The sequence below is a fragment of the Choloepus didactylus genome, chromosome 4 (genome assembly GCF_015220235.1).
Source record: "Choloepus didactylus isolate mChoDid1 chromosome 4, mChoDid1.pri, whole genome shotgun sequence".
NCBI lineage: Eukaryota > Metazoa > Chordata > Mammalia > Pilosa > Megalonychidae > Choloepus > Choloepus didactylus.
Genome location: NC_051310.1, coordinates 28118702 through 28146236, shown reverse-complemented (window position 1 = coordinate 28146236; position 27535 = coordinate 28118702). Strand labels below are relative to the sequence as shown.

Here is a 27535-nt window from a genome sequence, read left to right as displayed (position 1 = left end):
TATCCCTGAGGTCCATTTCGAGTTTTTCAATTTTTTTCCCCATTCTTTCTTTTATGCTTTCATTTTCCATTCTGTCATCTTCCAGGTCACTGATTCGTTGTTCAACTTCCTCTAGTCTTGTACTATGAGTGTCCAGAATCTTTTTAATTTGGTCAACAGTTTCTTTAATTTCCATAAGATCATCCATTTTTTATTTAGTCTTGCAATGTCTTCTTTATGCTCTTCTAGGGTCTTCTTGATTTCCTTCATATCCCGTACTATGGTCTCATTGTTCATCTTTAGTTCTTTGAGTAGCTGCTCTAGGTGCTGTGTCTCTTCTGGTATTTTGATTTGGGTGCTTGGGCTTGGGTTATCCATATCGTCTGGTTTTTTCATATGCTTTATAATTTTCTGTTGTTTTTGGCCTCGTGGCATTTGCTGAACTTGATAGGGTTCTTTTAGGGTTTGTAGACCAGTTGAAGTCCTTATCTCTAATTTATCAGATCTACAGCTTCGTGGAGTACACTTTCTCTAACTAACCAGCAGGTGGCGTCCACGAGCCACCTGTTCTCCACAAGCCAGATCTCCCCTGCTTAGCCTTTTTGGTGAGTGGGGGAGTGAGTCTTGTGGGGCCCAATTGGTGTACCAAGCTTGCGTGTGTAGTTGGTGTTGCCTGCCCTGTATGTGGGGCGTGTTTCTGGGCAGTCGGGGAGGGGGGGGTGGCCCTAACAATCAAATCTCCCTGATGATCCTAGAGTTTTAAAGCTGGTGCAATAGTCTAATCCTTCAGTTCAGTCCTGCCAGTTTGTCTCTGCCACTGACCCACAAGTCTTTGGTATTGGCGTATGGCTCCTGAGACTTGCAAGTGGGCCCCTCTTCCAGGCCGTGCACCCCGGGTCCTCTGTTGAGGGATGACTGTGCTATGTCACAGGTGAGTGCCGTCCCCCCAGGGCAGTTCTGGGCTGCTGGGCTGTGTAGGGAGGCTCCCAGTCTGCTCAAATGATGGCTGAATGGGGCTTTGTTAATTCACACTGCTCCACCTTCCCAGCTCTGGGACATTCAGCTGAGGTTGCAGGGAAGGCTAATGTCCACGCCCAGTTTTGTGGTGTGTGCCTGTTATTTGAAGCACTTCCGTCACACTGGGTTGTCTGGGGCAGCTCTGGGCTATGGGGCTGGCGATGGGCAGGAGTGTTTCCTGTCCACCAGGATGGTGGCTGTGAGCGGACACCCCCCTTTTCTTGGGAAGTTGTGTTGTTAAGTGAATTTTCTCAGCCACTGGATTATTGCCTTTTGTCTCAGAGCTCTCTTAGTTCTGCTCTTGACTTGACGTGCCCAAATTGCAATTCTTTGAAGCTTTCTGTATTGAGCTTCTTAGAGTAATTGTTTTAGAAAAAGCAAAAAGGATTTAAAAAAAAAAAAAAAAAAAAAAAAAAAAACGGCCCTCCTCAGAGATCTAATGGGTTATTGAAATGCTAATAGACAAAGCAACCAGGGCCATTAAGGAAAGGTGCACAGGGCAGAGAGATCAGCTTTGCTTCGGGATTTGCATATGCGCCTCAAGGCCTGAGCTCTGCCCTTCCCCCCTCTGCGTTCACCAGAACTCCAAAAATCCTCCGCTTTTATTTTGGAGTTTTTCATGTTGTTTTTTTTCTATGCCTGTCTCCTCTCTGCTGGGCTGGCTGTTCTCAGAGTCTCTGGTGTCTGGTCTCAGTCTATCTATGGTTGGAGTTTGAATCAGTAGAATGAGTTTCCGATAAGAGCAGCCACTGCAATTCTCCCTTCTCCTTCCCGGAGCTGACAGCCCCTCCTCCCCCGGGACTGAGCCTGGCAGGGAGGGGCGCGGGTCCCCTGGCCGCAAAAACTTACAGATTTCGCTGATCTCAGCAGTTCCACGTTTTCATGAGTGTTGTATGAAGTATGCCCAAAGACAGATTGCTCTGTGGTGTCCAGTCCAGGCAGTTCCTGGCTTTTTACCTACTTTCCTGGAGGAGTAACTAAAACTTACAGCTCACCAGTCTGCCATCTTGCCCCGCCTCTCTGCCATCTTGCCCCGCCTCTCCCATCTATTTCTTTAGGCAAAGATCATGACCTCCTCATAAAAGGATATCTGTAGCCATTTCCCTTTCTCATAACACAAAGGCCTCTGATCAGAAAGTGCTGGGAATTCAGTTTCAGAAGCAAATAGGATATGGAGAATAAAGTAGGAACAAACTGAGAAATGGCAAATGCATTACTGCAAAGAGTTAGTTTTCTCTAGAGATACTATTGTGACTGGGAAAAAGGCCAAAGTCAAAAAGTTTCCATGGGTTCTTTTTTCTGGCTGGACTTTTCTTCCTGCATGCACAGAGATACCCCATACACGCCACCCTTTGCAAAATATTCCAAATTTTTTGTATGTTTAAATACAGTGCATCAAATAGTTCTTGTCTCAATTCCATTTCATTTGTATGTTATCCACACTAAAAAAGTTTACTGATATACATGGGCAAAGATATTGGCCACAATGGATCCAAACTCTGTCTGATGTAAATTAACAAATTAATATGAGATGCATTTTTTTAGAGTGGATAAATGAGAAATTGATGGACAAATCATTGCTAGGTTGATGATTAGACTAAAAAGCACCAGATGGCCACTCGTGTTAATGTAATTTGACCCCCGAACTGTGAGGCGACTCCCCCTTTTCCCTCCAAATGAGCAACACTAATGTAGGGTAAAAATGAGCAGAGCTTTGGGGAAGGCCACAAGCAAACGATAACTGATAAGGGAAGTTACTTTAAATTTTGACACCAATTCCCCACAGGAGAGACGGTAGAAGGGCCTGGCTATGATCTGAACCCTTTAGGCAACCGGGTCTCCCCACATCCACTTCTTCATTTAACCCCTCAGAGCCAGCCCCACATTTCAGTTACTATGAAATGGAAAGCATTTTTTTTTTTTAAAAAAGACACACATAATTGAAAGACAATCAAGCGGGGTAGGTGTGGGAAATCACAGGAGCACAGGTTAGCTCCAGGAAGAAATTAAATGGATATTGGTTAAATTCTGATTATTGTATGACATAGTTTTGTCTTTGAATACCCACACCTAGCAAAACTGCAGAGAGGGAGTGCTTTATAAAATATTTGGTGACTCAATGAATAAATTATTCCTGCTACAGGTCTGGAGTTGAAGCACCATGGCCAGCACACAATATCTGCCTTAAGAAATGGCTTACACTTTTATAGATGCTCCCCTACCTTAGACTTACTCACTTTTAGTCTTAGGCAAATAATTCTATTTTAAGATTTTGGAGACTCAATGTATCAGTCTCCTAAGTACTGTAACAAACTACCATCAACTTGGTGACTTAAGACAATAAAACTTTAAATAGGTACCACTGGCCCAAAGTCAAGGTGTCAGCAGGGCCCCATTCTCTCCAGAGGCTCTAGGAAAACCCATTCCTTGCCTCTTGCAGCATCTGGTGGCTGCTCACGTTCCTTGGTTTGTGCACACTGCACTTCAGTCTTCAAGGCCAGCAGCTTCAAGTCTCTCTCTGCTCCATCTTCCCATGGCCTTCTGTACTGTGTGAGTAAAATCTCCCTCTGCCTCTCCCTTATAAGGTATTTGTGATGGCAGTTAGCACCCACTCAGATAATCCAGAGTAACCTTCCCATGGCAAGATCCTTCACTTCATCACATCTGCAAAGATGTTTTTTTCCAGATAACATTACAGATCCCAAGGATCAGGACTTCATATATTTGGGAGCCATTATTCAGCCTATGACTCTAGGAAAACTTAGTGTTACCAAAAGAACAGAGCAGACAGCAGTGATTACAAGAAGACTCACACTGTCTCTATTGCTTGAGGATACTTGCTGCATACATTCGTGTTATTTTGCTGTAGTGCCTGCAGTTACACATGTGATATTACTGACACAGCAAATGTATGCTAACATATGGATTCAACTTAAAATCTGAGCTGCCCAACAGCTTCCAGAATGGAACAACTGCCCAACCTGGGGCATGTCTGCATTATGCACTTGAAGGGGCTAAAGTCTGGTTTCTCCTGGCCTTAGCTCTACCAGCAGCTCGTCCTTATTCTTCAACACAGTCTGTGTGAGGAAGCCCATGGAGGAAGCCTGTGTGAGGGAGGTTCGTCTTGGTAATAGGTCTGTACACTGCAGCAGGTTCACTGATGGGCTGGGGTACCGGTAGGAGAGGAGTGGCTGGATGCCTGCCCTTGCATTTATTACCATTTTGTTTACCACCCAATGCTCCGCACAATCCTTGCGGTTCTTGGGTCCCTACATTAGAAATACGGCCTACAATGGGGCTGGTCCTACACGTGGTTTATTTCTGCTTCTTGCCTGCAGCTAAGGCATCAAATCTGTTGGGAAACCATCCTACAGACTCTTCCTGAGGCAGAGATCCCCATCTTCCCAGGGTCTAGTTAAATTTTCATTTGCAGAAACAGATGGAATTATTAATGCTTGAGCAGTTTTCAAGCCAAAATTTTGCTTTCATGGGTTTGAAAGTTGTTTTTAAAATTTGTTCTCTATTAATACCAATAAATCTCATATCTTTAGTACAACCCAGGATTGGAGCTAGGGTAAGGCACATGAGGTACCAGTCTTGGGTCCAAAATTTAAGGGGATGCCAAAAACTCTGTAAACAAGATAATATTTAAATGTAATATTTTAAAAAATCAAATCAGCATATTATGGCCCATAGGCTGGCCACTTATCTTTGTAAATAAAATTTTATTGTAACTAATGCCAGAATTAGGGTGGGAAAAGTAAGGCACACTCATACAAGCGCTGGTATGATGTCTTTAAAATATTGTATTTTGTCCATCACAGATTCTTCTCATTAATTTTGATTTTTTAATTTAATTTTTTTCTTTAAACCCAAGCTGGGATTTCTGGAGACTAAGGAGTTAGGCAGATAATGATAAATCAGTCAATCTTCGAGGAAGAACGGGTGAAATGTCTTAAAGCAGCATTTCTCAAACATTTTGGTCTTACGACCACTTTACACTCTTAAAATTATTGAGCATCTTTGTACAGAGCTTTTGTTTAAGTGAGTTTTAGCTATTAATATTTATGTATTCAAAATTAAAGCTGGGAAATTTTGAACATATTTATTGTTATCAATTTGTTAAAAATACTGCGAGTTGTTTTGCTTAAAGTGACAGGCTCACTTTATTCACAAGAAAACATTTTCCAAATACACAAGTTTAGGTAAACATGGCATCTGTCCATCATTCCTTCAAGTAATAATGGTGCCCATGGAAAAAAGCACTAGTTCAGCTGGCAACTCAAACAGCTGCACAAGTGTTTTTCCTGAAGACAACCATTATACTTCAGTATGCAGCAAAAGTGCTTTATATGTATTTCCCATTCCCTGAGAAAACATTAAAAAGCCATATACTCAAGGAGCAAGATTTAATAAAATTACTAATTTTTATTGCTTCATCAAAGATACTTTAAAATGAAAATGACTTTTTTTTTTACTGTAAGTATGTGAGGCCCGGAAGTTTTACCTGCCATTACTTCTGCACCATCAATGCAAATGTCAATGAAGTGAAAAAGGCAAATAACATATAATATTATTATGAAAATAGACAAGCCTCCTGGAAAGGGGTACACAGACCATACTTTGAGAATTGCTATCATAAAAGCATAAAGTTTTAACAATATGTCAAAACACTGAACAATAAGCTAAAATCCACAGTCAGAAGGGGGCAACCCGGTTATGGGCAACTCCAAAATTAATTTTGTGAAAATAAGTGAAGTAAGTTGTTATGACCCATATTCCAGATGACTAGTTTCAAGCAATCAGGGAATCTTTGAGGCTAAAGTAAGGAATGAACAAGACATGAAAGAGTCTGAATTTCACAAATATAACCAATGAAGGCCCTGCCATTAGAGGAAAACCGAGTGAGAAACCTGTCCCCCTGTTCCCGCCTCTCCTTGCCCTGCCTCTCCCCTCCTGCAGCAGCAGCAGGGACAGGGGGCAAACACACCAGAGAGGCGGCATCTCCAGGCTGTCCCAAGACCCTGGAGCCTGCCTGCCCGGCCTCAGCCTTCTCCTACCACTGACTAGCAAAGGACCGTGGGCAAGTTCCCAAACCACTTCTTGTCTCAGTCTCCTCATGTGTGATACAAATAAAAAGTTAATAACTTCGTCATATGACTGTTGTAGGGCATACATGAGATGATGCAGTTAAAGATTGACCACAGGGCCTGACAGAGTAAGTATTTAGTAAATGTGTCCTATTAAAAATAAGACATATACTTCCACGCTGATTCATCGCCCAGCCTTCAGTAATGTTTCCCTACACGTATAAATGCCTGGCCCAGCATCTTACCAGTGTTAAGTGTTCAGTTTGTGCTACTTCCCCCTTCTCCAGTCAGACTGGGGAGCCTGCCTAGACCTGTCACTTTGTCCAGGCTGTGCCAGAAATCTCTCACCAGCAATTCACAGAGAAATATGATGCCTAAATATAAAAACTATACAAAATCACTATGCATAAATGGAAATGTTGGTTATCATGGTGGTTTGGAACTGTATGTACCCCAGAAAATCATATTCTTAAAGCGTATCCATTCCTGTGGGTATAAACCTATTGTAAGTAGGACCTTTTGATGAGGTTACTTTAGTTAAGGTGTGGCCCAGGGTGGGTCTTAATCCTCTTACTGGAATCCTCTATAAGAGAATGTAATTCAGACAAAGACAGGAATGCCACGGAAGCAAGAAGCTGAAAGCAATGAAACGTGGAAGAGAAGGGAGAGACCAGCAGATGTTGCCATGTGCCTTGCCATGTTGCAGAGGAGCGGAGGACTGTCAACAGGAAGAAAGCATTGCCTTGACGATGCCTTGATTTAGACATTTTTCTCAGCCTCATCACTGTAAGCTACTAAATTCCCATTGTCAACCCATTTCATGATATCTGCTTTCAGCAGCCTAGCAAACTAAAACAGTTATAGTGAAAGAATCATGTATTTGCGTATCTTAAATTGTTTTTACTGATGTTGAAAATGTTTGACTATCAAACTACAACCCAGAACCCATGAATCTTGAAGACAATTATATAAAAATGTAGCTTATGAGGGGTGACAATGTGATTGGGAAAGCCATATGGACCACACCCCACTTTGTTCCGTGTATGGATGAATGAGTAGCAAAGTGGGGGCAAAAAAAAAAAAAAGCACTCAGTATTCTTTTTTACTTTAATTGTTCTTTTTCCTTTTAATTTTTTATTCTTATTATTTTTGCTTGTGTGGTAATGAAAATGTTCAAAAATTAATTTTGGTGATGAATGCACAACTATATAATGGTACTGTGAAAAACTGTACACTTCATATGACTTCATGGTATGTGAATATATCTCAATAAAAATGAATTAAAAAAAGAAAATATTTGAAAAAGAAAGGAATTGTTATTTAAAAGTAGAATTAGCAAAACATTTAACCCACCAAAAGAAAAACAAACAAACAAACAAAACCCTGCTCTTTTGCTAGTATGTCCATGTGGTAGGCAGAATAATTTCCATATCCTAATCCCTTGAAACTGTAAATCTGTTACTTTACATAAAGGCAAAAGGGACTTTGCAGGTGTGGTTAAGGACCCCAAGACAGGGAAATTATCCGGGATTACCTGGGTGGACCAATGAAATCACAAGGGTCCTTAAAAGTAGGACTTTTCAGGGAAGCAGCAATCAGTGAAAGGGAGATGTAGAAAGGCACAGAGAGATGCAATGCTGCTGGCTTTGAAGACAGAGGAAGCGACCACAAGCCAAGGAATGCGGGTGGCCGCTAGAAGCTGGAAAGGGTAAAAAATTGATTCCCCTTAGAGCCCCTGACACCTTAATTTTAGCCCAGTGAGATCTGTGTTACCCTTCTGAACTAGAGAACTGTAAGATAATAAATTTGTGTGGTTTAAGACACTAAGTTTGTGGTAATTTGTTAAAGCAGCAAATTGAAAACTGATACAGTCTCAAAGTTTATCCAATCAACCTTGTTATGTTTTAGCACACAACAAGCGAAATAGCCAGGTAACCAGGGTGAGGAAAAACAATTATTCTGGCTTCACTAAGCTCCCCAGTCCGGTTTCTGGCCATTTAAATGAATGCAGTAAGAGATTTAACATTAATGACAATCACTCCAGAAGATTTGGATGCTGGGGACTTAGGATCTCCATTTGACTAGTCCCATTGGTGACTCTATTAGAGATGGTCTGTGGTCCACACTTTGACATTCATTTATACGTGTAAGGATTTTATAATTTAGGTGCTGGGTAAATATAATTCCAATCTCTAATAAATAAATATGTATAAGACAGATCAGCAGCTAGGGACAAGGGTAAAAGGTTGAAAACGGCCCAGAGCACATTAATTCTTCCATATACTTCTGTCAACCTAAACTACTTACAGAATTAAACCGGATGAAATCTCTGTCTCCTCTTTCCTATGTGGCAATGCTTCAGGGCTCTGGAGGAGGTAGACAGAATCTTGGTGGCCCTATAGACTTTTTGTGGGAAAGCATCCCTGGTGATCAAATACTTAAGCCAGAACCTTTCTCAGCCTCCCCACCTGGCTCACCTGTTTCTTTACGAGGTGGTGATGTGCTAGTCCAGGGTGAGTCCTCCTCAAACTGCACCCAGGTGCTGATGGCCAAGGCCAGGTCAGGTTTGGGCTGCTCAGGGCTCCCAGGTGGGGAGGCTGCTTCAGAGATGAGGCCCATCTTTTCAGAGGAGTCATCCTGTTCCGACTGGGAAAGGTCCTGAGACCCTCCATCCAGAGCGTGGTTCTCCCTGGAGGAGCCCTCAGACTGGTCTGAGGAAGATGACAATGCTGTGAGGTGCTCTTCTGTGCCCCCTGAAACAAATACCAGAACCGCCATCATCATTCTTTTTTGTGGGAGGCAAAAACGAAGGATGGAGAAAGGGTGAATGCAGGACTCCCCATTACAGTGGGTAGGGAAGAAGAAACAGCCATGCCCACCCCACCTCTAGGATAAAGGGCCATAGAAACCATAAGCTCAGCACATCCCCTGATCGATACCCAGTCAGGATGAGGCTGGGTGTCCTGCTCACTATTCTTAACCCAGCACCTATACCAGTGTTGGGGTGGGTGGGTGGGGGTCCACAAATGCCTACAGAGGCTAAGCAGGAAATATAATGGGTCAAGTGGGACAAGTGAAAGGCAATAGGGACTGGTGGAGACTGGTTGAACAGGAGGTCCTGCCCGGACTACAGACATTCAAGTTCAAACCACTTCACCTGTGTGGTGCAGCCTAAGCTACACGGTCTGCAGATCACCAAATGCAACCCCTGCACTAATGAGAGGCTGAATGTGAGACACAGGCTCTTCCTGTAGCTTTGTACCAGTTTTCTGGCCTTGGAACATTTAAAAACTTTCAAACTTTTAAAAAAATAAAAGAACTATATCCTGATTGTAGTGGTAGTTACATCAATCTCTACATTTGCTAAAATGCATCAATTTATACCAAAAAAAGGTCAATTTTACTATATGATAACTTTAAAAAAATCAAAGAACTAATAAAAGACCGCTTTCTCACATCACTAGTCAAATTGGTCCATCAAGACTTTAGATCAGCCAATAGAAATGAAAGACAAGCAGCATATGTAATTCTAAATTTTCTAGTAGCCAAATTTAAAAAGCAAAAAGAAGCAGATGAGATTAATTTTAATAACATATTTTAACCTAATATGCTGAAAATATAATTTCAACATGTAGTCAATATAAAAATTATTGAAGAGATATTTAACTTTTTTTAGTAAGTCTGAAATTCAATGTGAATTTTGCACTTACAGCACATCAATTCAGACTAGCCACATTTCAAGGGCTAAGGAGCTACATGGCTAACATACTGGACATTGCACCTTTAGACTCACACTTTCCAGAAGCTGTAAATGGCACTGGCATGATTTCAGTCAGTAGTGGCAGCTGCAGAACAGAACCAACAGACATGGGCTCTGCAAATATCTCCCTGATCCAACCTTGACCTTTATCCCCAAGCACCAGTTCCCTGTCAATACAGTCCTCTTCATCATGATCACAGATGACAAATACTGAGCTCTTCCTTTGTGCTGCACACTGTTATAAGCACCTTACGTAATCAGTTAATTCAATCCTCACAAAGACCTGCGAGTAGGTATGATGACAATCCTTACTATACTGATAAGGAAACAAGTGCACAGAGAGATTAAAGAAATAATCTACCCAAGAGCATCTGACTCACCCATGATGGACACAGGATGTGAACCCAAGCAACTAGGCTCTAGAGCTTGGCCCTCTTAACAACTATGCTTTAAAAATGGGAAAAAAAAAACCCACTGCAGTTGGGAGTGACAACCAGAAGGCTGAAAGTGAAGTGCTTGTACATGTGAAGCTTATGTTCCTCGGAAGGAAAGATTCAACACTTTCGGTGTTTGCAGGCCATTGTCCCTATGGTCCCCAAGGTGCTTCCTCCAAGTGGAAGAACTCATGCCTCTCAGGAGAGTGACAAACTGACGTTTTCCCCCACCATAAGAATGATCAAGTAGAAGCCCTAACAAGCAGGCATGGTTCTTTGCCAGTCTTTGCACTTCAGGAAACGGAAGCATCCTTACCCTCCGAAGGGACAGGAAAGAGCGGCTCCTCACTGAAGGAGACCCACTCCGACCGGTGGGTGGCGATCACATGGTCCAGGGTCGTCATGCTAGGAAGATGCAGGTCATCTTCACGCAGCTGGCTCAGGCAGACCCCAGAGTGGGATGGGGGTAAGGGAGCTCAGTGGACTTGGGTCTAGGGCCTCTCACAGGGCCTTGTAGAGGGCAGCACTCAGAATGCAGCCAGATTAGCCCTTCTTGCCTCAGGTTAACCAGAAACCTGTTTAAAAAAATAATAAAAAATTTAAAAGATAACAGCTATTGCATTACATCCAATTCACACACGTCTAGGATATCAACACTGTCCACAAGAGGCTTCAGGTAGTGTCCAACTTGCCCTACTTCTCTCTGTGCCTGTGATGCCCCCAGTTCTCACACTGAATTTCTGCCTTCAATATCAAGATCATGGACTAAGCCTTCATATCAGACTTGTAAATAGTCACATAAATGTTACCAATTGGATCTAAGCTCCCCAATTATTATTTTTTAGAAATACTTTTATTTATAATACAATGCTCTCATTGCAAAGCCCATATTAAAACTTTTCAAAGTACTTTCACTCTCCTTTGCCAGATGGTGAAATAAAACCATGTTCTTTTCAATTAAATCAGTGCAGTTTCTTGCCTTAGGCAGGTAGCTCTTGCAAGCCTGATTTAAATCTCTGGCAGATATCCAACAATCTCCAGATGGCATCTCTAACCGTGGTTTACCAAGCAAGAAAACAGAAAAGGAGTCACCTAGCTCATTTGGAGTAAGGGGGTGGGGAATATTGGCTTTAGTGAAAAATCTGAATTAAAGAAACACATTTCCAATCTATGTCAATTTGCATTAGTATATAAAAGTCTAGCCTTCATTCACATTGCAATTATGATCTATGTATATAGGAGGCTACATAATTGACTTACAGTTTTGTTTATGTTAATGTATTTTTAAAACTTGAACCTAGCTCTTTATCTACTAATGAATTAATAAGGTGAATTAATACAAAATTAATGTGACTACACAGAAGGGTTACTCTCCTCCTTGAACAGTATCAATTTTTATTAACTGAATATCCCCAATAATCACTTTAATTTCTAAAACAGATTATCTCATAGCCTTCCAACGGGTGTACAATTAAAAAAAAAATTAAGAAATTTTACTACAGTTTATTATCTTCAGTAAGAAAACTTGGAGTAGAAACATTTTAAAACGTTTGTTTTTTTTGTGATTGAAACAATTAGTTTTGTTATATGGTATATCCTAAAAACAACTAATGCTCATGTAGAATTTATAATTTTCAGAATTGCATTTTTATACCATATTTCATTTGATTCAGTAACCATTTTAGTTGGATAAGTCAGGTATTACTAGAATTCATTTACAGATGAGGAAATTAGGGCTGAGAAAAGTTAAATGACTTATCTGACATCTTTGGTGTTTTCAGGCCCTTCTTCCTAAGGTTACAAAAATGCTTCCTCCAGGCTTCTAAGTAGAAGAATTCATACATCTCAGGAAAGTGACAAACTTTCTCCCATAATAAGACCCAAAGAATGATCAAGTAGATGCCGTAATAAGCAAACATTGTAGATGCACCAAGCTAGGAAGTGGAAGATGTAACCCTTGAACCCAGGTCTTCTGATGCCAAATGCTGTAACTTGTGGGTCATAGCTGCAAAAAAAGTACTAGAGAATATATAAAGACTATCACCAAACTAAAGTACTTTACAAATATAAGTTAAAATGGAGCTATAATTACCTAATGAAAAGTCCTGGGAAAACTCCCCATATGGAAAATGACAGGACACCCAAGCTGTACAGAAGGTAGAAAGCCCAGAAATCTCTTCTCTAAATCTCTCTTCTGAGATCCTTACAAACCAGACGTGCAAGCAGCTAGGAGAGCGTAGGGCTCCTAAACAAGATCTTACCAGCGAGCAAAGCAGTACCCATAAATCCAGAGGGCTGATCCTGCAGGCTTCTGTCCAGGAAGCTTTTCTCAAGCCCCATCAAATGTTAGTGTCACTCAATGTGGTAAGGGCTGGAGGCCAAGATAAGATGGTAAATTAAAGCGTCAGATTCCTCCTCTCACCACAACAGCAGCATATAAACCAGGCCAAAAAAGAAAAAGGAAAGAAAAAAAAAAAGCCACAATACAAGTCCATGTGCTGACACATGCAGCGTCAGAACTCAAAGGGGAAAACATCCTGCTGATCCCGTGATGATGAACCCAGCAAAATTCTTGGATGAGTAGGGGTGGGGAAAGAAAGGGGGAGGGGAGGGAAAGGAGAAAAGGGTGAGAGTAATGGAAAAAGCAACTAGAAATTTAAAGCTGGAAGGTTTTAAAGGTTGGTAGCCACCCCCATCCCAGACCTTCACACATCCCCTCCCCACACCCCAGTTTTTAGAGATGTGGAAACTATAGCCCAAGAAAATTAAATGTAGCAATAGAAATTGAGAGCATGAGCCCAGGAGTTACTGTCTGGATTTGGGCTCATTGTTTAACCTCTGTCAGCCTCAGTTTGTCCCTGTACACCAGGAAAATAACAAAACTCTCTTCATAATGCTAAGGATTATGTAAGTTAAGTTACATCAAGTGCTTAGTACTGGGCTTAATAAACCTTCTGTAACAATGACAACAACAACAATGGCCTCACAGAGGACTTACAAAGGGCCAGGTCCCATTGCAGACGCTTTATAGCAAACCTTGCTTTTGGGAAATGCCTTCCTTGAGGTTACACAGCAAGGTAGTAGAAGTCCTGGCACTAGAATGCAGACTTCATGAAATCACCCCACATCTGTCATGGACACATCTGGTTTTAATGATTTCCCTTTGCAGTAGTTATTAGAGCAGTTCTTCCAGATGCCAAGTGGAGTTCAATGCTCAGTAACAGGGACTGGCAGGCAGATTGCAAAACCCCCTCTTCACAGACAGGCCCAGTCTGGCTGAGAAACCAAGTTCATCACTCTGAAAGTCTGAATGAAAGAAGAGCCTTGAAGAATTATCTACCCTTCTTTAGCTTGTCCTTCCCAGATCTAGACATGGGCTGGTTACAGGTAACGGGTAATCCCAAGAAAAGTTGGAAAAAAAAATTTATCACAGGGAACCCCCTACCATAAACCTGTAAATGGATTCTAGGTATTCTCCATGAAAGAGCCTATCCAACAACGACACTAGACCTTGAGGAGTGCTGTGCCAGCAGCTGGAAACCCACAGAGGAACCCAATAATTGTGAGGCTAAGTTCATACTGGAATTGGTCTCTTGGTAAAAACCTCACCCCATTTTTAGAATGTGAATCATAAAGTGATATTTAGAATGACCACAAATGAGTGGTGACTCAGTATCATTTGTAGGCTTGAACAAGAGACACTAAAAAATTCATTGAAGTCTCTAGGTTGCCACTTCAGAGAGTTATTGCTTTCTCAGCACTCCTTAGACACTAAAATGTGGGGGGGAAGAGAATGCAATTGGCAGATAATATGGGATTCTTGGAAATAGATATGAGTCCTGTATCTCCAGAAATATATCAGCCACTATTTGAGACAGCGACACTCAACACGCTGACAATCTAGCTGGGGAGATGAAGATGCATGGAACAGTACCAAACAAAACAAGTCTGGGAATAACTAGCTGCTGAAGAACACACAGAAGTGCCGTGACCGTTTAGCCATAAGGGAGATCTGTGAGGGCTGGAGCCATGAGAGACCAGGCAGGTTTCTTGGAGCCCTTGGGGTCTGAAGGATGACTGGGTTCTGAACCGCTGAAAGGGAGGAGAAAGGATATCCTTGGGACAGAGGATCAGCATGAGAGAAGACTGAGAATCAAACCTTAGTGAGCCTTGTTTCTGGATAGTGCAGAGGCCAATCTGATGAGAACAAAGATGTCTATTGGGGAAATGTGGGAGCAAAGGATTGCCGACCTTAAAAGCTAAGGAGAAAGAGCAAAATGTTGGAGTACACAGCTTCAAGCTCCTGTTCCTCACAGAAACATTGAAAAACTAGTAGAAACTGTCAGAACCAACTTTTCAGAACTCTAGAAAACAGTATGTTATTGGGCACATAATCTATAAAAATGCAACTTGTGACAACAACATAAAAGCTGGTGTGAAGCAGAGCTCTATGGGAGCAGTTTTCAGATGTTATTGAAGTTAAATTGCCATCAATTCAAACTCAGTTGTTATAAATTTAGGGTGTCAAATGTAATACATGTGGTAATCAAAAGGAAAACATCTAAAAAGTAAACACAAGATATAAGAATGGAATCAAAGTGTTCATTACAAAAAAAAAATCAAAAGGCGGCAGTAATGGAGGAAATGAGAGCTTAAAAAAAAAAGTATGACATGCAAAAAACAAAGAGCAAAAATTGACAGAAGCAAGTCTTTCCTTATCAATAACTACTTTAAATTTAATGGATTAAACTCTTCAATCAAAAGGCAGAGATTGGCAGAATGGATTTTTTTTAATGACTCAACTATATGCTGTCCACAAGAGACTCACTTTAGATTCAAAGACACCAATAATTTGAAAGTAAAAGGATGGAAAAATATATTCCATGCAAATAGTAACGAGAAGAGAGCTGGGGTGGTTATACAAACACCAGGCGAAATAAAGTTTAAATTGAAAACTGTTATAAGAGACAAAGAAGGACTTTATATATTGATAAAAGAGTCAATTCATTAAAAAGATATAACAATTATACATATATGTGCACCTAACAAGAGCTCTAAAATGTGGGAAGCAAACATTGCCAGAATTGAAGAGAGAAATAATTCTACAGTAATAATTGGAGACTTCAATACACCATTATCAATAATGGACAGAACAGCCAGACAAGATCAAAAAAAGAAAGAGAGGGCTTGAACAACAGCACTACAAACCAACAAAACCCAACAGACATATACAGAACACTCCACCCAAGAGCAGCGGAATACACATCCCTCTCCAGTGCACTGGACCATTCTCCAGGATGGACCATATGTGAGGCCACAAACAAGTCTCAGTAAATTTGAAAAGACTGAAATCATACAAGGCATCTTTTGAGATCACAATGGAATGAAGCTAAAGATAAATAACAAAAGGAAACCTGAAAATTTTACAAATACGTGGAAATTAAACAATACACTCTTAGCAACCAATGGGTCAAAGAATAAATCACAAGGGAAATTAAAAACTCTTAGAGACAAGTGAAAATGAAAACACAACATACCAAAACTGAGATGCAGCAAAAGCAGTGCTCACAGGGAAATTTAGAGCTGTAAACTCCTACATTAAAAGAAAACGATCTCAAATCAATAAGCTAACTTCACACCTTGAGGAACTAGAAAAGGAAGCGCAAACTAAACCCAAAGCTAGCAGAAAGAAAGACATAATAAGTATTAGAACTGAGATAAATGAAATATAGAATAGAGAAATGACAGAGAAAATCAATGAAACCAAAATTTGGTTCTTGTAAAAGACCAATAAAATTGACAAACCTTTAGGAAGACTATCAGAAAAAGAGAGAAGATGCAAATAACTAAAACCAGAAATGAATTTGGGGACATTACGATTGATTTTACAGAAACAGAAAAGACTGTAAGAGGATACAGTGAACAACTGTATGCCAACAAATTACATAACCTAAATGAAATGGATAAATTCCTAGAAACACACAAACTGCCTAAGTTTTTTCAAGGAGAAACAGAATTCTAGGGCATTTGGACAAGCTCTTTTTCGTATCTTAAAAAGCATCAGAGCAAAACAAAATCTCTGAATATACACATTTTCCCCACCTACTCTTATTTATTCCATAATCAAGGTCAAGCCTTTCAGAAGAGTTGTCTACATATATAGTCTCCACTTTCTTGCCTCCCATGTTCTTCAGAGTGTACAAACTAGATGTACAATTTAAAGACATATAATAAAAAGTACTCATGTACTCACCCACTGCCTTAAGAACAGAACATTACCTATACTTGATGCCTACTGTGGCTCCTCTCTGATTACCTTCCCTTCTCCCCCTAGGGCTAACCACTATCCTAAATATTCTGTTAATCATTCCATTGTTTGCATTTATAGTTTTCACTCGGAATTTTATGTAAATGGAATCATGTTGTCTGTATTTTTCCATGACCTACTTCCCTTGTTCAGAATTTTTAAGATTCATCCATGCAGATTATTGAAGCTACAGTTCATTAATTTTTATCACTATATAGTATACTATTGTATGAATACCACAGTCTACCCATTTTCCATTTCGTGGCTATATTTGGATTATCTAATTTTTATCTCTTCTTATATCCAGTAGATACACCATTTTATATTTGTGTTTAAGGCAATCAATGTGAACTTCCAAACATCTGTGTCCTGGCATTATTAAAGTAAAAATTATGATTTGTTTATAAAATGAAAAATTATCAATTTTCAGGCTAAGGTTACAATTTCTAGTTTTCACTATCTTTGAAATCATTTTAGAATATCATAAATAATTTTAGTGAATTCGTAAAATTTTTGATAAAAAAACAAGATTTTTAAGTTTCATATTAATGGAAATCTTAAAATACATTTCCATTAAAATAAGGGTTTAGAAGTCAATAAACTTTGCATGTATTTTTGTTAGATTTTAATAGCAATTCACTTTCAAAAACAATCATTGCTCATAAATATTGTGTTCCCCAATCCATTGTATCATATTCATTTATAAACATTTTATAATTTGGACTACTTAAAGTTAGAAAAAGAAACAAACAGCTGTTTTCATGTGAACCGCAATCCCATGAAAACATAAATAAAACCACTTTTGTTGCAATCAAGGAACATGAATAAAATCTGCTTATGTACTTAAAAAGAAAAAGAAATAGAAGATCTTAACAGACCAAAAAGTACAAAGAATGAATCAGTAATCAAAAACCTCCTAACAAAGAAAAGTCCAGGACCAGATGGCTTCACTAGTGAATTTTGCCAAGCATTCAAAGAAATTAATAGCAACACTTCTCAAACTCTTCCAAAAATGTGAAGAGGAGAGAAGACTTCCTAACTTATTCCATGAGGCCAGCATTACTCTGATACCAAAGCCAGATAAAGACATTGCAAGAAAAGAAAATTACAGACAATATCCCTTATGAATACAGATGTAAAAATTCTCAACAAAATACTACAAAATCAAATCCAACAGCATATTAAAAGAATTCTACAACAGGACCAAGTTGGATTTATCCCATGATAAGGGTTTAATATCCAGAATACATAAGGAATTCCTATACCTTAACAACAAAAAGACAAACAATCCAATTAAAAAATTGGCAAAGGACTTGAATAGACATTTCTTCAAAGATGATATACAAATGGCCAATAGGCACATGAAAAGATGCTCAACAGCATCAATCATTAGGGAAATGCAAATCAAAACCACAGTGAGATACTACTTCTCATACACTCGGATGGCTATCATTAAAAAAATGAAATTTAACAAGTGTTGACAACAATAAGGAGAAATCGGAAACCTCATGTATTGCTAGTGGGGAGGTAAAGTGTTGCAGCCATTTTGGAAAGGTTTGGTGGTTCCTTAAACCTCAAACTAAAATATAGAATTACCATATGACCCAGCAATTCCAAGTATATATCCAAAGAAAGTGAAAACAGGGACTCAGATAATTGTACACCAAGGTTCATGTTAGCATTATTCATAATAGCCAAAAGGGAGATGCAACCCAAGTGTCCATTAACAGATGAAAGGATGAACAAAATGTGGCATTTTGCAGAATCATTCAGCTGCAAAAGGAATGATGTTCTGATACATGCCACAACATGGATGAACCTGGAAAACATTATGTTAAGTGAAATAATCCAGACACAAAAGGACAACTACTGTATGATCTCATTTACATGAAATATCTAGAAATGGCAAATTCTTTAAAACAGAAAGTAGATTAGAGATTACCAGGAGATAAGGAAAAGGGAATGACGAGTTAGTGCTTAATGGGTACAGTTTCTATTTGGCTTAATGAAAATGTTTTGGAAATAGGTAGTGGTGATGGTTATATGACATTGTGAATGTAATTAATGTCAGTGAAAACTGTGCACTTAAAAATGTTTAAAATAGCAAAATTCTTGTTACATATATTTTATCACAATAACATTTTCTTTAAAAAGCTAAGAAGAGTTGGGTGGGAAATGGGGAGCCACGGAAGAAGAGTTTAAGCATGGAGAGTTCACATTCCTCAGCCTGTGCTGAGCGGGAGCCTGGTCAGAGACATTACTGGCCACAACAGGACCTCAGCAAGTTCCACAAAGCCAGGGGCAGGAGCCTTTGGGAGAATGCACTGGGTGCTGCTCATGCTACGGCCTGGCAGTGCAAGGAAGAGCAAGACAGGGCCACTGCCGCAAGGAGCTTTCAGTTGCTTGCAGGGAGGTTATGACGGCAAACTCAGAACAACAGCCTCTGCTATCTAACCTATTCTGACTGGTTAGCCATCAAAATAGTGATGGCAGAGAGGAAACACATTAAGAGACCACAGAGGGCATGTGCAATGGGTGGTCTTGAGCTGCACCTTAAACTGGGAGGGAGAGCTCTGAGCAATAGCATGGAAGGGCAAAGGCTTTCTAGGAAAGGAAAGCAGGAACGGCACGTCTAGCCAGCAGAGAATCACATCCTGAGGAGGGAGGGGAGTAGTTGCTGGAGTGCACTGGGAAAGTAGGGGTGACAGCTCTAAATTTCAAAATGACTTTCAAATCTTGAAACTACCCTCTCTTTCCCAACGCCGGTGCCTTGGTTTAGCCCCTTATCGTCTCTCAACCAGACAATTAACAGTCTCTTACCTGTCTCCCTTCCTTCAGCGTCACCTCCTCCAGTCCATTATTCAACTGTTGCTAGAATGTCTTTCTAAATATGAAAGTGATCACGCTATGGCTTTGCTTCAAAACTCCTCAGTGGCTCATCACAGGATAAAGTCAGGTATGAGAAATAAACAAAGGCTCCTGTGATGGTTTGAAGCTGTATGCACCCCAGAAAAGATCATGTTCTTAAAGCTTATCCATCCCTGTGGGTGTAAACCTACTGTAGATGGGACCTCTTGATTAGGCTTTCAGTTGAGGTGTGCCCCACGCAGGTCTTAATCCTCTTACTGGAGTCCTTTATAAGAGACAAAATTCAGAGAAAAGATAAAGAAGCTCAGAGAGAAAAGTCAGAGAAGCTGAGAAAGGACATACAGAAACAGAGAGAAACCACAGAAACAGAAAGGAAAAGCCACCGAAGCCAGAAGCTGGAAGCAATGAAACCTGGGAGAGAATACCAGCAGATGTTGTCATGTGCCTGTCATGTGCCAGAGGGGCTGAGCCAGAAGCTGGTCTTCAGTGGGAAATCATCGCCCCTCAATGCCTTGATTTGGGCATTTTCATGGCCTAAGAAATGTAAGCGTGCAAATTAATAAATCCCCCACTGTAAAAGCCAACCCATTTCTGGTATATTGCATTTTGGCAATTTTAGCAAATCAAAACAGCTCCTGAGAGGAGGGCCTGCCTCCTCAGCTTGGTCAGCTGCTATATTCTTAGCACTGAACATGGGACCTCGTACACAGTAGGAACTCAATAAATATTGCTGAATAAATTCAGGCACTTGTGGTCTGCCTCTTCTACCTCTCTAGTCTCATTTGCCATTATCTCCCCATAAGGACCCTATTATTTATTATCCTGATAAACCGAACTATTTTTCTCTGACGGTTTTTTGCATATACTTTGTCCTATTCAATCATCTGTTCATATATGTATCAATTTAATATATTATTAAATATCCTCTTTGAGATATATTCTCCCTACATATTTATTTCATAAGCTCCCATTCAACTTCAAGTCTTAGCTCAATCATTATCTCTGGTTTGGTTCAAAAAGCATTTACTTCAAAACCCAAGTGGCATTCATAGAATTCAAAGATAAAGAAGACAAATCCCTTTGCCATGAAACCATTATAACTGGCATGATTGTTATTTATTTGTCCACTCAATAATCAAAAACCCTTTCTTTGGGGGGAGAAAAAAATGTTCCTCCTTCCCACCCCCCACCCCCAACCCCAGCAATCAATCCAGGCTTTGTCAATGGATGTTAAAATCATGAGGGAGTGCTGAAAGGCACAAGGGAGGCATTAGATAATGGGATTTCGATGCAAGCCCAGAAGTAGTCACATCCCATCTTCAGTGGGGATGACATCAATGCACCATCCTAACTAGACTCATGGTATTACCTGGCTCTGTTCACTGCTGCCTAGGTCCCATGGTTCCTACTCATTTTCTAAGTCGAGTTTGACAGCCATCTGCCAATCCAAAGAGCTCTCCAATACTTTTCAATAAACTGCTTCCCTGCTTGTTAGCCAATCTGTTGCTTGCAACCAAGAACATTGAACATGGTTCCCTCTTTTACTGCTACTAATCCTGTTTGTCTCTTTATCCCCCATGTCTTTTTCTGTTGACAGTATCTTATCTTCACTCATTTACTAAATTATAAAGAAATTGTTTGCTAGTGTGCCTATTAGCCTATGAGCTCCCTGAGGAAAGGGACTGAATCTTCTCTATATTCATGTTTCCAACTCTTAAAGAGTAGGGGATATTTTGTAAATGTTTGTTGGCATGGTTGAATGAATAAATCAATCAATTTACTTGTTTCAGCACATTATAGGTAGACTCTCCAGGTGTTTAAGCAGGCAAATTTTTTAGGAAGGTTAATTTGGATATAGGGCAATATATTCACTCTTTAATTTAAAGCTGTGATAACCAATTCCAATACTATTTAGCTGCTAGATGACTACTGAAATGTGGCTAGTTCAAACTGAGTTGTTTTTTAGTGTTAAGTGCACACCATATTTCAAAGAGTACAAAAATATTTAACTATCTAGTTAATAATTTTATATTGATTACATGTTAAATAATAGTGTGTATATATTGGGTTAAACAAAAATGTGCACCATTTTTGTAAATATCTAGTTAATAATTTTATATTGATTACATGTTGAAATAATATTTTGTATATATTGGGTTAAACAGAATATATCATTAAAATTAATTTCACCTGTTTCTTTTTGCCTTTTTTATTGGGGTGCTGTGCCAGTTTGAAAGTATAATGTCCCCCAAATGCCATTATCTTTGATGTAATCTTGTGTGGGCAGACATTTTGGTGCTGATTAGATTTGCATGGAAATGCGCCCCACCCAACTGTAGGTGATAACTCTGATGAGATATTTCCATGGAGACGTGGCCCCACCCATTTAGGGTGGGCCTTGATTAGTGGAGCCATATAAATGAGCTGATGGGCAGAGGGAACTCAGTGCAACTGCAGCTGTGAGTGACATTTTGAAGAGGAGCTACAGCCTAGAGGGACACTTTGAAGAAAGCACAGGAGCTGCAGATGAGAGACAGCTTGAAGACGGCTGTTGAAAGCAGACTTTGCTCCAGAGAAGCAGAGAGAGGACAGATATCCCAAGTGCAACTAAGAGTGACATTTTTGAGGAACTGCAGCCTAGAGAGGAATGTCCTGGAAGAAAGCCATTTTGAAACCAGAACTTTGGAGCAGACGCCAGCCACGTGACTTCCCAGCTAACAGAGGTTTTCTGGACATCATTGGCCATCCTCCAGTGAAGATACTCAATTGCTGATGTGTTAGCTTAGACCTTAAGACTGTAACTGTGTAACCAAATAAACCCCTTTATAAAAGCCAGTCCATTTCTGGTGTTTTGCATCCTGGCAGCATTAGCAAACTAGAACAGGCACCTAGAAAATGTAAAATAATACATGTGTGGCTTGCATTATATTTCTATTGGATAACACTGATCTAAAACAGTCCTTCTTTATTTCACCCTTGTTTTTGAAGGTTATTTCCATTAGAGATAGAATTCTGGTTTGACTTTTTTCCTTCAGAATCTTGTCCTCTCGTCTCTATTGTTTTTGATGAGGAATCAGTTTTAGTTCTTATTTCCCTTGCCTATAATGTGTCTTTTTTCTCTAACTGATTTCAATATTTTCTCTTTATGTTTGGTTTTCAATAGTTGACTAAGCTGTCTCCTGGGGTTTTCCAGTACTCATCCTATTTGAGGTTTGCGGAGTCTTAAATCTGTACATCAATTTTTTTCATCAAATTTGGAACCATTTCAGCCATTATTTTTGCAAATGTTTTCCTGTCTCTTTCTCTGTCTCTTCTACTGATGAGTCTTCAAGTTCAGATTCTTTCTTCTCCAACTCTATTCTTTTAAGGTCCTCTTGTGCATTTTTCATCTCAGTTATTTGCCATTTCCATTCTAGAATTTTCACTTGATTCTGTTTTATAGTTTTTATTTCTCTGCTGAGATGCCCTAGATGCCACATTTTCCTGTAGTTCTTTGAACATATTTATAGTATCTGATTTAAAGTCTTTATCTGCTAAATGCAAAATCTGGGCCATCTTTGGATTAGTTCCTATTGGATATTTTTTTCCTTGACTGGGGTATTATTTTCCTATTTCTTTACATGCCTAGCAATAGTCAAAGACACGTTGAAGAGACTCTGGAGCTGATCGTCCTCTGCAGTGTTGATCTTTGTCCTAGCAGGCAGTACCATTTGACCTCTCGTGTCTCTGTTCCATTTGCAACCCTGCAGCAGCCACCTTCAATAAGGTTTCACTCTGTACATGTGCACTCCACCAGTGGCCATGGATCTCTGGAAACACCCAGACAGAATTCTGTACCCTTTTCTGCCCCCACTCCACTCTCTCCTCTGGTGTCCTGCTCTGCAGATTCCAGCTGCTTCAATGGCCCCAAACTCTCATGTCTGCTTCCTGCTGTCTCTGCTTAGACTCTAGCTTACTATACTGCAGTTGGGAAATTTTCCTCCGGGAGAGAGTCAAGGTGATGGCAGGAATCACCTCATGAGTTTTCCTTCTCTCAGGATCTAATTCTTGTGCTGCTTGTAGACCCAAAACTAAAAACTGCTGCCTCATATATTTTGTCCAGTTTTGAGGTTGCTTACTGCAGAAGGGCTAGTTTCTTACCAGTCACAGCCAGAAATGGAAATTTTCCCCCAAAATATTCCTTTCTGAATTGTATTTACGTTTTCAAAAGAGAAAAAAAGACCAGTTGAGATCATCTAAATTAGGGCAATTTTTTATTGATGTCCTGGAAATATAAAGTAAAACTTATATAGAACTGTTATAAATCATGAAAATGAGAGGAGAGTTTCATATAGCCACTTGGGTAAATTCCATCCACCCGGAGCTGGGACAAGGTCTTATTTTGTAAGGTTCACCACACTATATAATATCACAACCACAACATAATTCTTGCCTGGCTAGTGACCCAAAAGAGGTTATTTAAATCTGAGAATTTGGCCATCTTCTTCTTGTATCTCTTTTGTCATATGTATTCAATAGACAGCTTCTTTGAAAAATATCTGCATCTACTAGTTGGGTTTTGAGGCTACTGGCAAAAGCTATCCAGCCATCTGTTTGTCATTCAGCCACTGAACCATCTTAAACTAGTATCTGGTATCAATTTCAAACTCCAAGTAAGGCCTCAGCTTTTCCCTGGTCAAGGACAGTCATCTAAGAGTCAAAGGAAAACAGGAAAGAATACGACTGCATGGATTCTATGTATTTCTTTAGGGATTTCTCTAAAGAATTACTAGCAAGATCACTGACCAACTTACTGAGCATGTACTATGTACCCAGAATATGTACAGTATGATGATACAAAATAATTTCAAGTGTGGTTTTATATTCTGAGACCTTTGCCTCAGTGAGCTACAGAAATCACAAAAGCTTAATCAGGGACTTGAAGTAACCATGCTACTTTGCTTCATAAACTCTTAAAACAAACAGAAATCTAGAACGTTCTATCACCCTTTGACAAAGACCTAAATCAGATTAAGGACTTAGAACACTGAAGAACACACACACAATTTATTATTGTTGTTACTTTCATTTTTAATTAACAGGTGCCTTGATACTCCTGAAGAGGAAAAGGTTAGTGATCCTGGTTGTTTGCTCTTCCTAGCTTTTCAGCATTTTTTCTCTCTTTCATTCTTTCATTTAAATACTTCATTCTTTAAAAGCAAAAGATTGATCACTCATCTTCCAATGTTACAATGGAAATTGGGGAACAGAATGAACATCCCAACCTCAAGTCAAACATATAAGAGAAAGAACTCCAAAAGGAACATGTATCATAATTCAGCTATCGTTAGCATCTTCCCATGATTCTCCATAAACCTACTCCCTCTTTCTCTCTTCACACCACAATCCCGTATCTCTACATGTCTGTCTTTCCCACCTTAAAAGTCACATCATTAGCGTATACTTGTGAATGTATACATATACATACACACATACACATATTCATACATATACACCTGTGCTGGTTTGAAGCTGTTATGTACCCCAGAAAAGGCCATGTTCTTTTAATCCATTCCTGTGGGGGCAGACCTATTGTGGGTGGGACCTTTTGGTTAGGTTATTTCAATTGAGATGTTACCCAACCCATTCAAGGTGGGTCTTAATTTTTTTTACTGGAGGCCTTTATGAGAGGAAAAAGGACAGAAAAAGTCAAGAGAGCTCAGAGAGAAAAGCCCCAGAGGAGCAAGCAGAGGACCCACAGTGGTAGCCACTGGAACTAGAGAGCTGATGGCAATGAAACCCAGGAGATAAGGACCCAGCAGATGTTGCCATGTACCTTCCCATGTGACAGAAGTGTCCCAGATGCCAGCAACCTGTCTTCAGAGTCCAGTTATCATCCTGTTGATGCCTTAAGTGAGACATTTTCATGGCCTTAGAATTGTAAATTTTAAGTCAATAAATCCTCATTGTAAAAACCAATCCATTTCTGGTATATTGCATTCCAGCAGCTTCAGCAAACTGAAACAACACCCATATGTATGTACGTGCACACTAATACGTATATCCCAACGTTATCATTATAAAATAATCTACTGTGTGATTTTTCTTCAAAATAAACAACCATGCAGAGTTGCTATGCAACAACTCCACACTGAGTGTCAAAGATCTAAGTCACACTTGGCTTGAGAAACAGGTTAGGCATTGCCTCTGATCTTTGGTGCATTCCTGAAGCAGTGACCCTGAATGACATCCCCAGGGACCTGAACCATGTGTTATATGCGGTTAACGGCCCTAGTAGGAGGTCAGGCTTTAAAGTTTGCAGAACACCTTAACTCTTAGAAAGTACTAGCTTACTTCATCTTGGTAAACTTCTCTTGGCTTACCTCGTGTTTCACATTTTAGACTGAAGATACTAATATTTTGCCTGTATGAAGAGTGGATCTGGATAATTTTTCTCACCTATATTTTAAATCTATGATCTATCACTTTGGTTGTTCCAACATGAGACTGTCAGTTTCTCAGGAATCAATAGGAGTTTTCTGGGTCACAATGGTGACCATATTCCCCAGCATAACCCTAAGGCTTTCCAAAAAGCTTAACAATTTATTACTATTATATTTCATTGAGCTAAGAGGCCACAAATTGTAAAATGCATCTAACTTGAGAGACATTAAAACACAAAAAAACAGGTATACTTCTTCGAGTGAGTGAAATAGTCTTATTTTTGTACAATATACTTACCCAAAATTACAGAATGCAAAGAACTTCAGAGATTATTCACTTCATTTTCACAATAATCCTGAGATAACTAAGGTAGATATTTCCCTCATTTGATAATAAGGAAACAAGCTTAAAGAGGTTATGTGGCTAGTTCAAGTCACAGAGCTAACCAATGATAGAGTTGGGACAAGATCGCAAGTCTCCTGACTCTAAATTCAGCACCTTTTTATTAATCTGCACTCTGCCTTCCAGAATACAGGTAGAGCAGACAGGGTACATCCCCAACATCCATTTCCTCTCACCTTCCATCTCTAGTGGACGGATCATTATTGGTTTAAGCCAATCACAACAATCCAGTTCTCTGCATTCCCATTCTCCTTTACACCTGGAGATGTCCACTTGACCAAGTTCTGGCCAATGAAACATAAATGGAGGTATGGTAAGAAGTACTGTTTTTTTTTCCTGAGAAATTTTTTGTTTTTTGTTTGTTTGTTTTACTTTCCCAATGAAGGGAGCAGATGCAGTTCATGCAGCCCTAATCCTTCTCACTCCTCTTTTCTCTTGTTTTGAATACGGTCTTGATGGCTAGAGCAACAAAAACCACGCTACAGCCATGAAAAAAGGGTTAGGGAATTACAGTCATTGGGCTTGACGTCACTGAGCCACTGGACCAACAATCATTCATCTCTGTATTTCTGGTTCCGTGGGAAAAAAATCTATTTTGGGGTAAGCTATTTTAATCAGGTTTTCTGATACATGCAGATGAATGCAGCCCTCACTGATAAAACCGAAGAGATGAGTTATGTTAAGCAGAATTCTAAGGTGGCCCCCATAATCCCCACACCCTCCCTTACTCCTCTGATTACGTTCCATTCCAGAGCAAAGGGATTTTGCAGATGTAACTAAGGTCACCAGTCAGCTGACTTCAAGATAGGGAGATTATCTTATCACGTGATCCTTTTCAAAGCAAAGAGTTTTCTCTCACTGGTGGCAAAGGAAAAAGAGAGATTCAAATTGCGAGAGGGATTTGACAGGATGGCGGTTCTCCATCCTCACAGTGATTTCTAGGAGCTGTGAGTGGTCCCCAGCAGAGAGCCAGCAAGAAAATAGGAACTCCAATCCTGCAACCACAGGGAGATGGATTTGGCAACAACAGGCAAGAGCTTGGAACAGATCTTGAGTTCCAGGTGAGAATGCAGCTGACTGTTCCTTGATTTCAGCTTAGTGATACCCTGAGCAGAGAACTCACCCGTGCTATCCTGACTTCCATACTAAAGAACTGCGAGATAAACAGTTGTTGTTTCTAGCCACTAAGTTTACGGTCATTTGTTAGCAACAATAGTAAACTAAAATATAAATCAAGAAAATGCCATTTTCAATT

General features: G+C 39.9%; 1 protein-coding gene across 3 annotated transcripts in view; it reads right to left on the bottom strand.

Annotated features, from left to right (window-relative positions):
- STON2 (stonin 2) overlaps positions 1–27535 on the bottom strand; it is a 188615-nt gene that overhangs the window by 133805 nt on the left and 27275 nt on the right. The window contains exons 1-3 of one of the 3 annotated variants that reach the window (XM_037832141.1): positions 12542–12720; positions 10597–10855; positions 8564–8839 (exon numbers count right to left, since the gene is read on the bottom strand). In XM_037832141.1, the coding sequence (XP_037688069.1) occupies positions 8564–8839; positions 10597–10684 (364 nt within the window). In that variant the 5' untranslated portion in view covers positions 10685–10855; positions 12542–12720. The other 2 variants (XM_037832142.1, XM_037832140.1) reach the window with 2 other exon arrangements.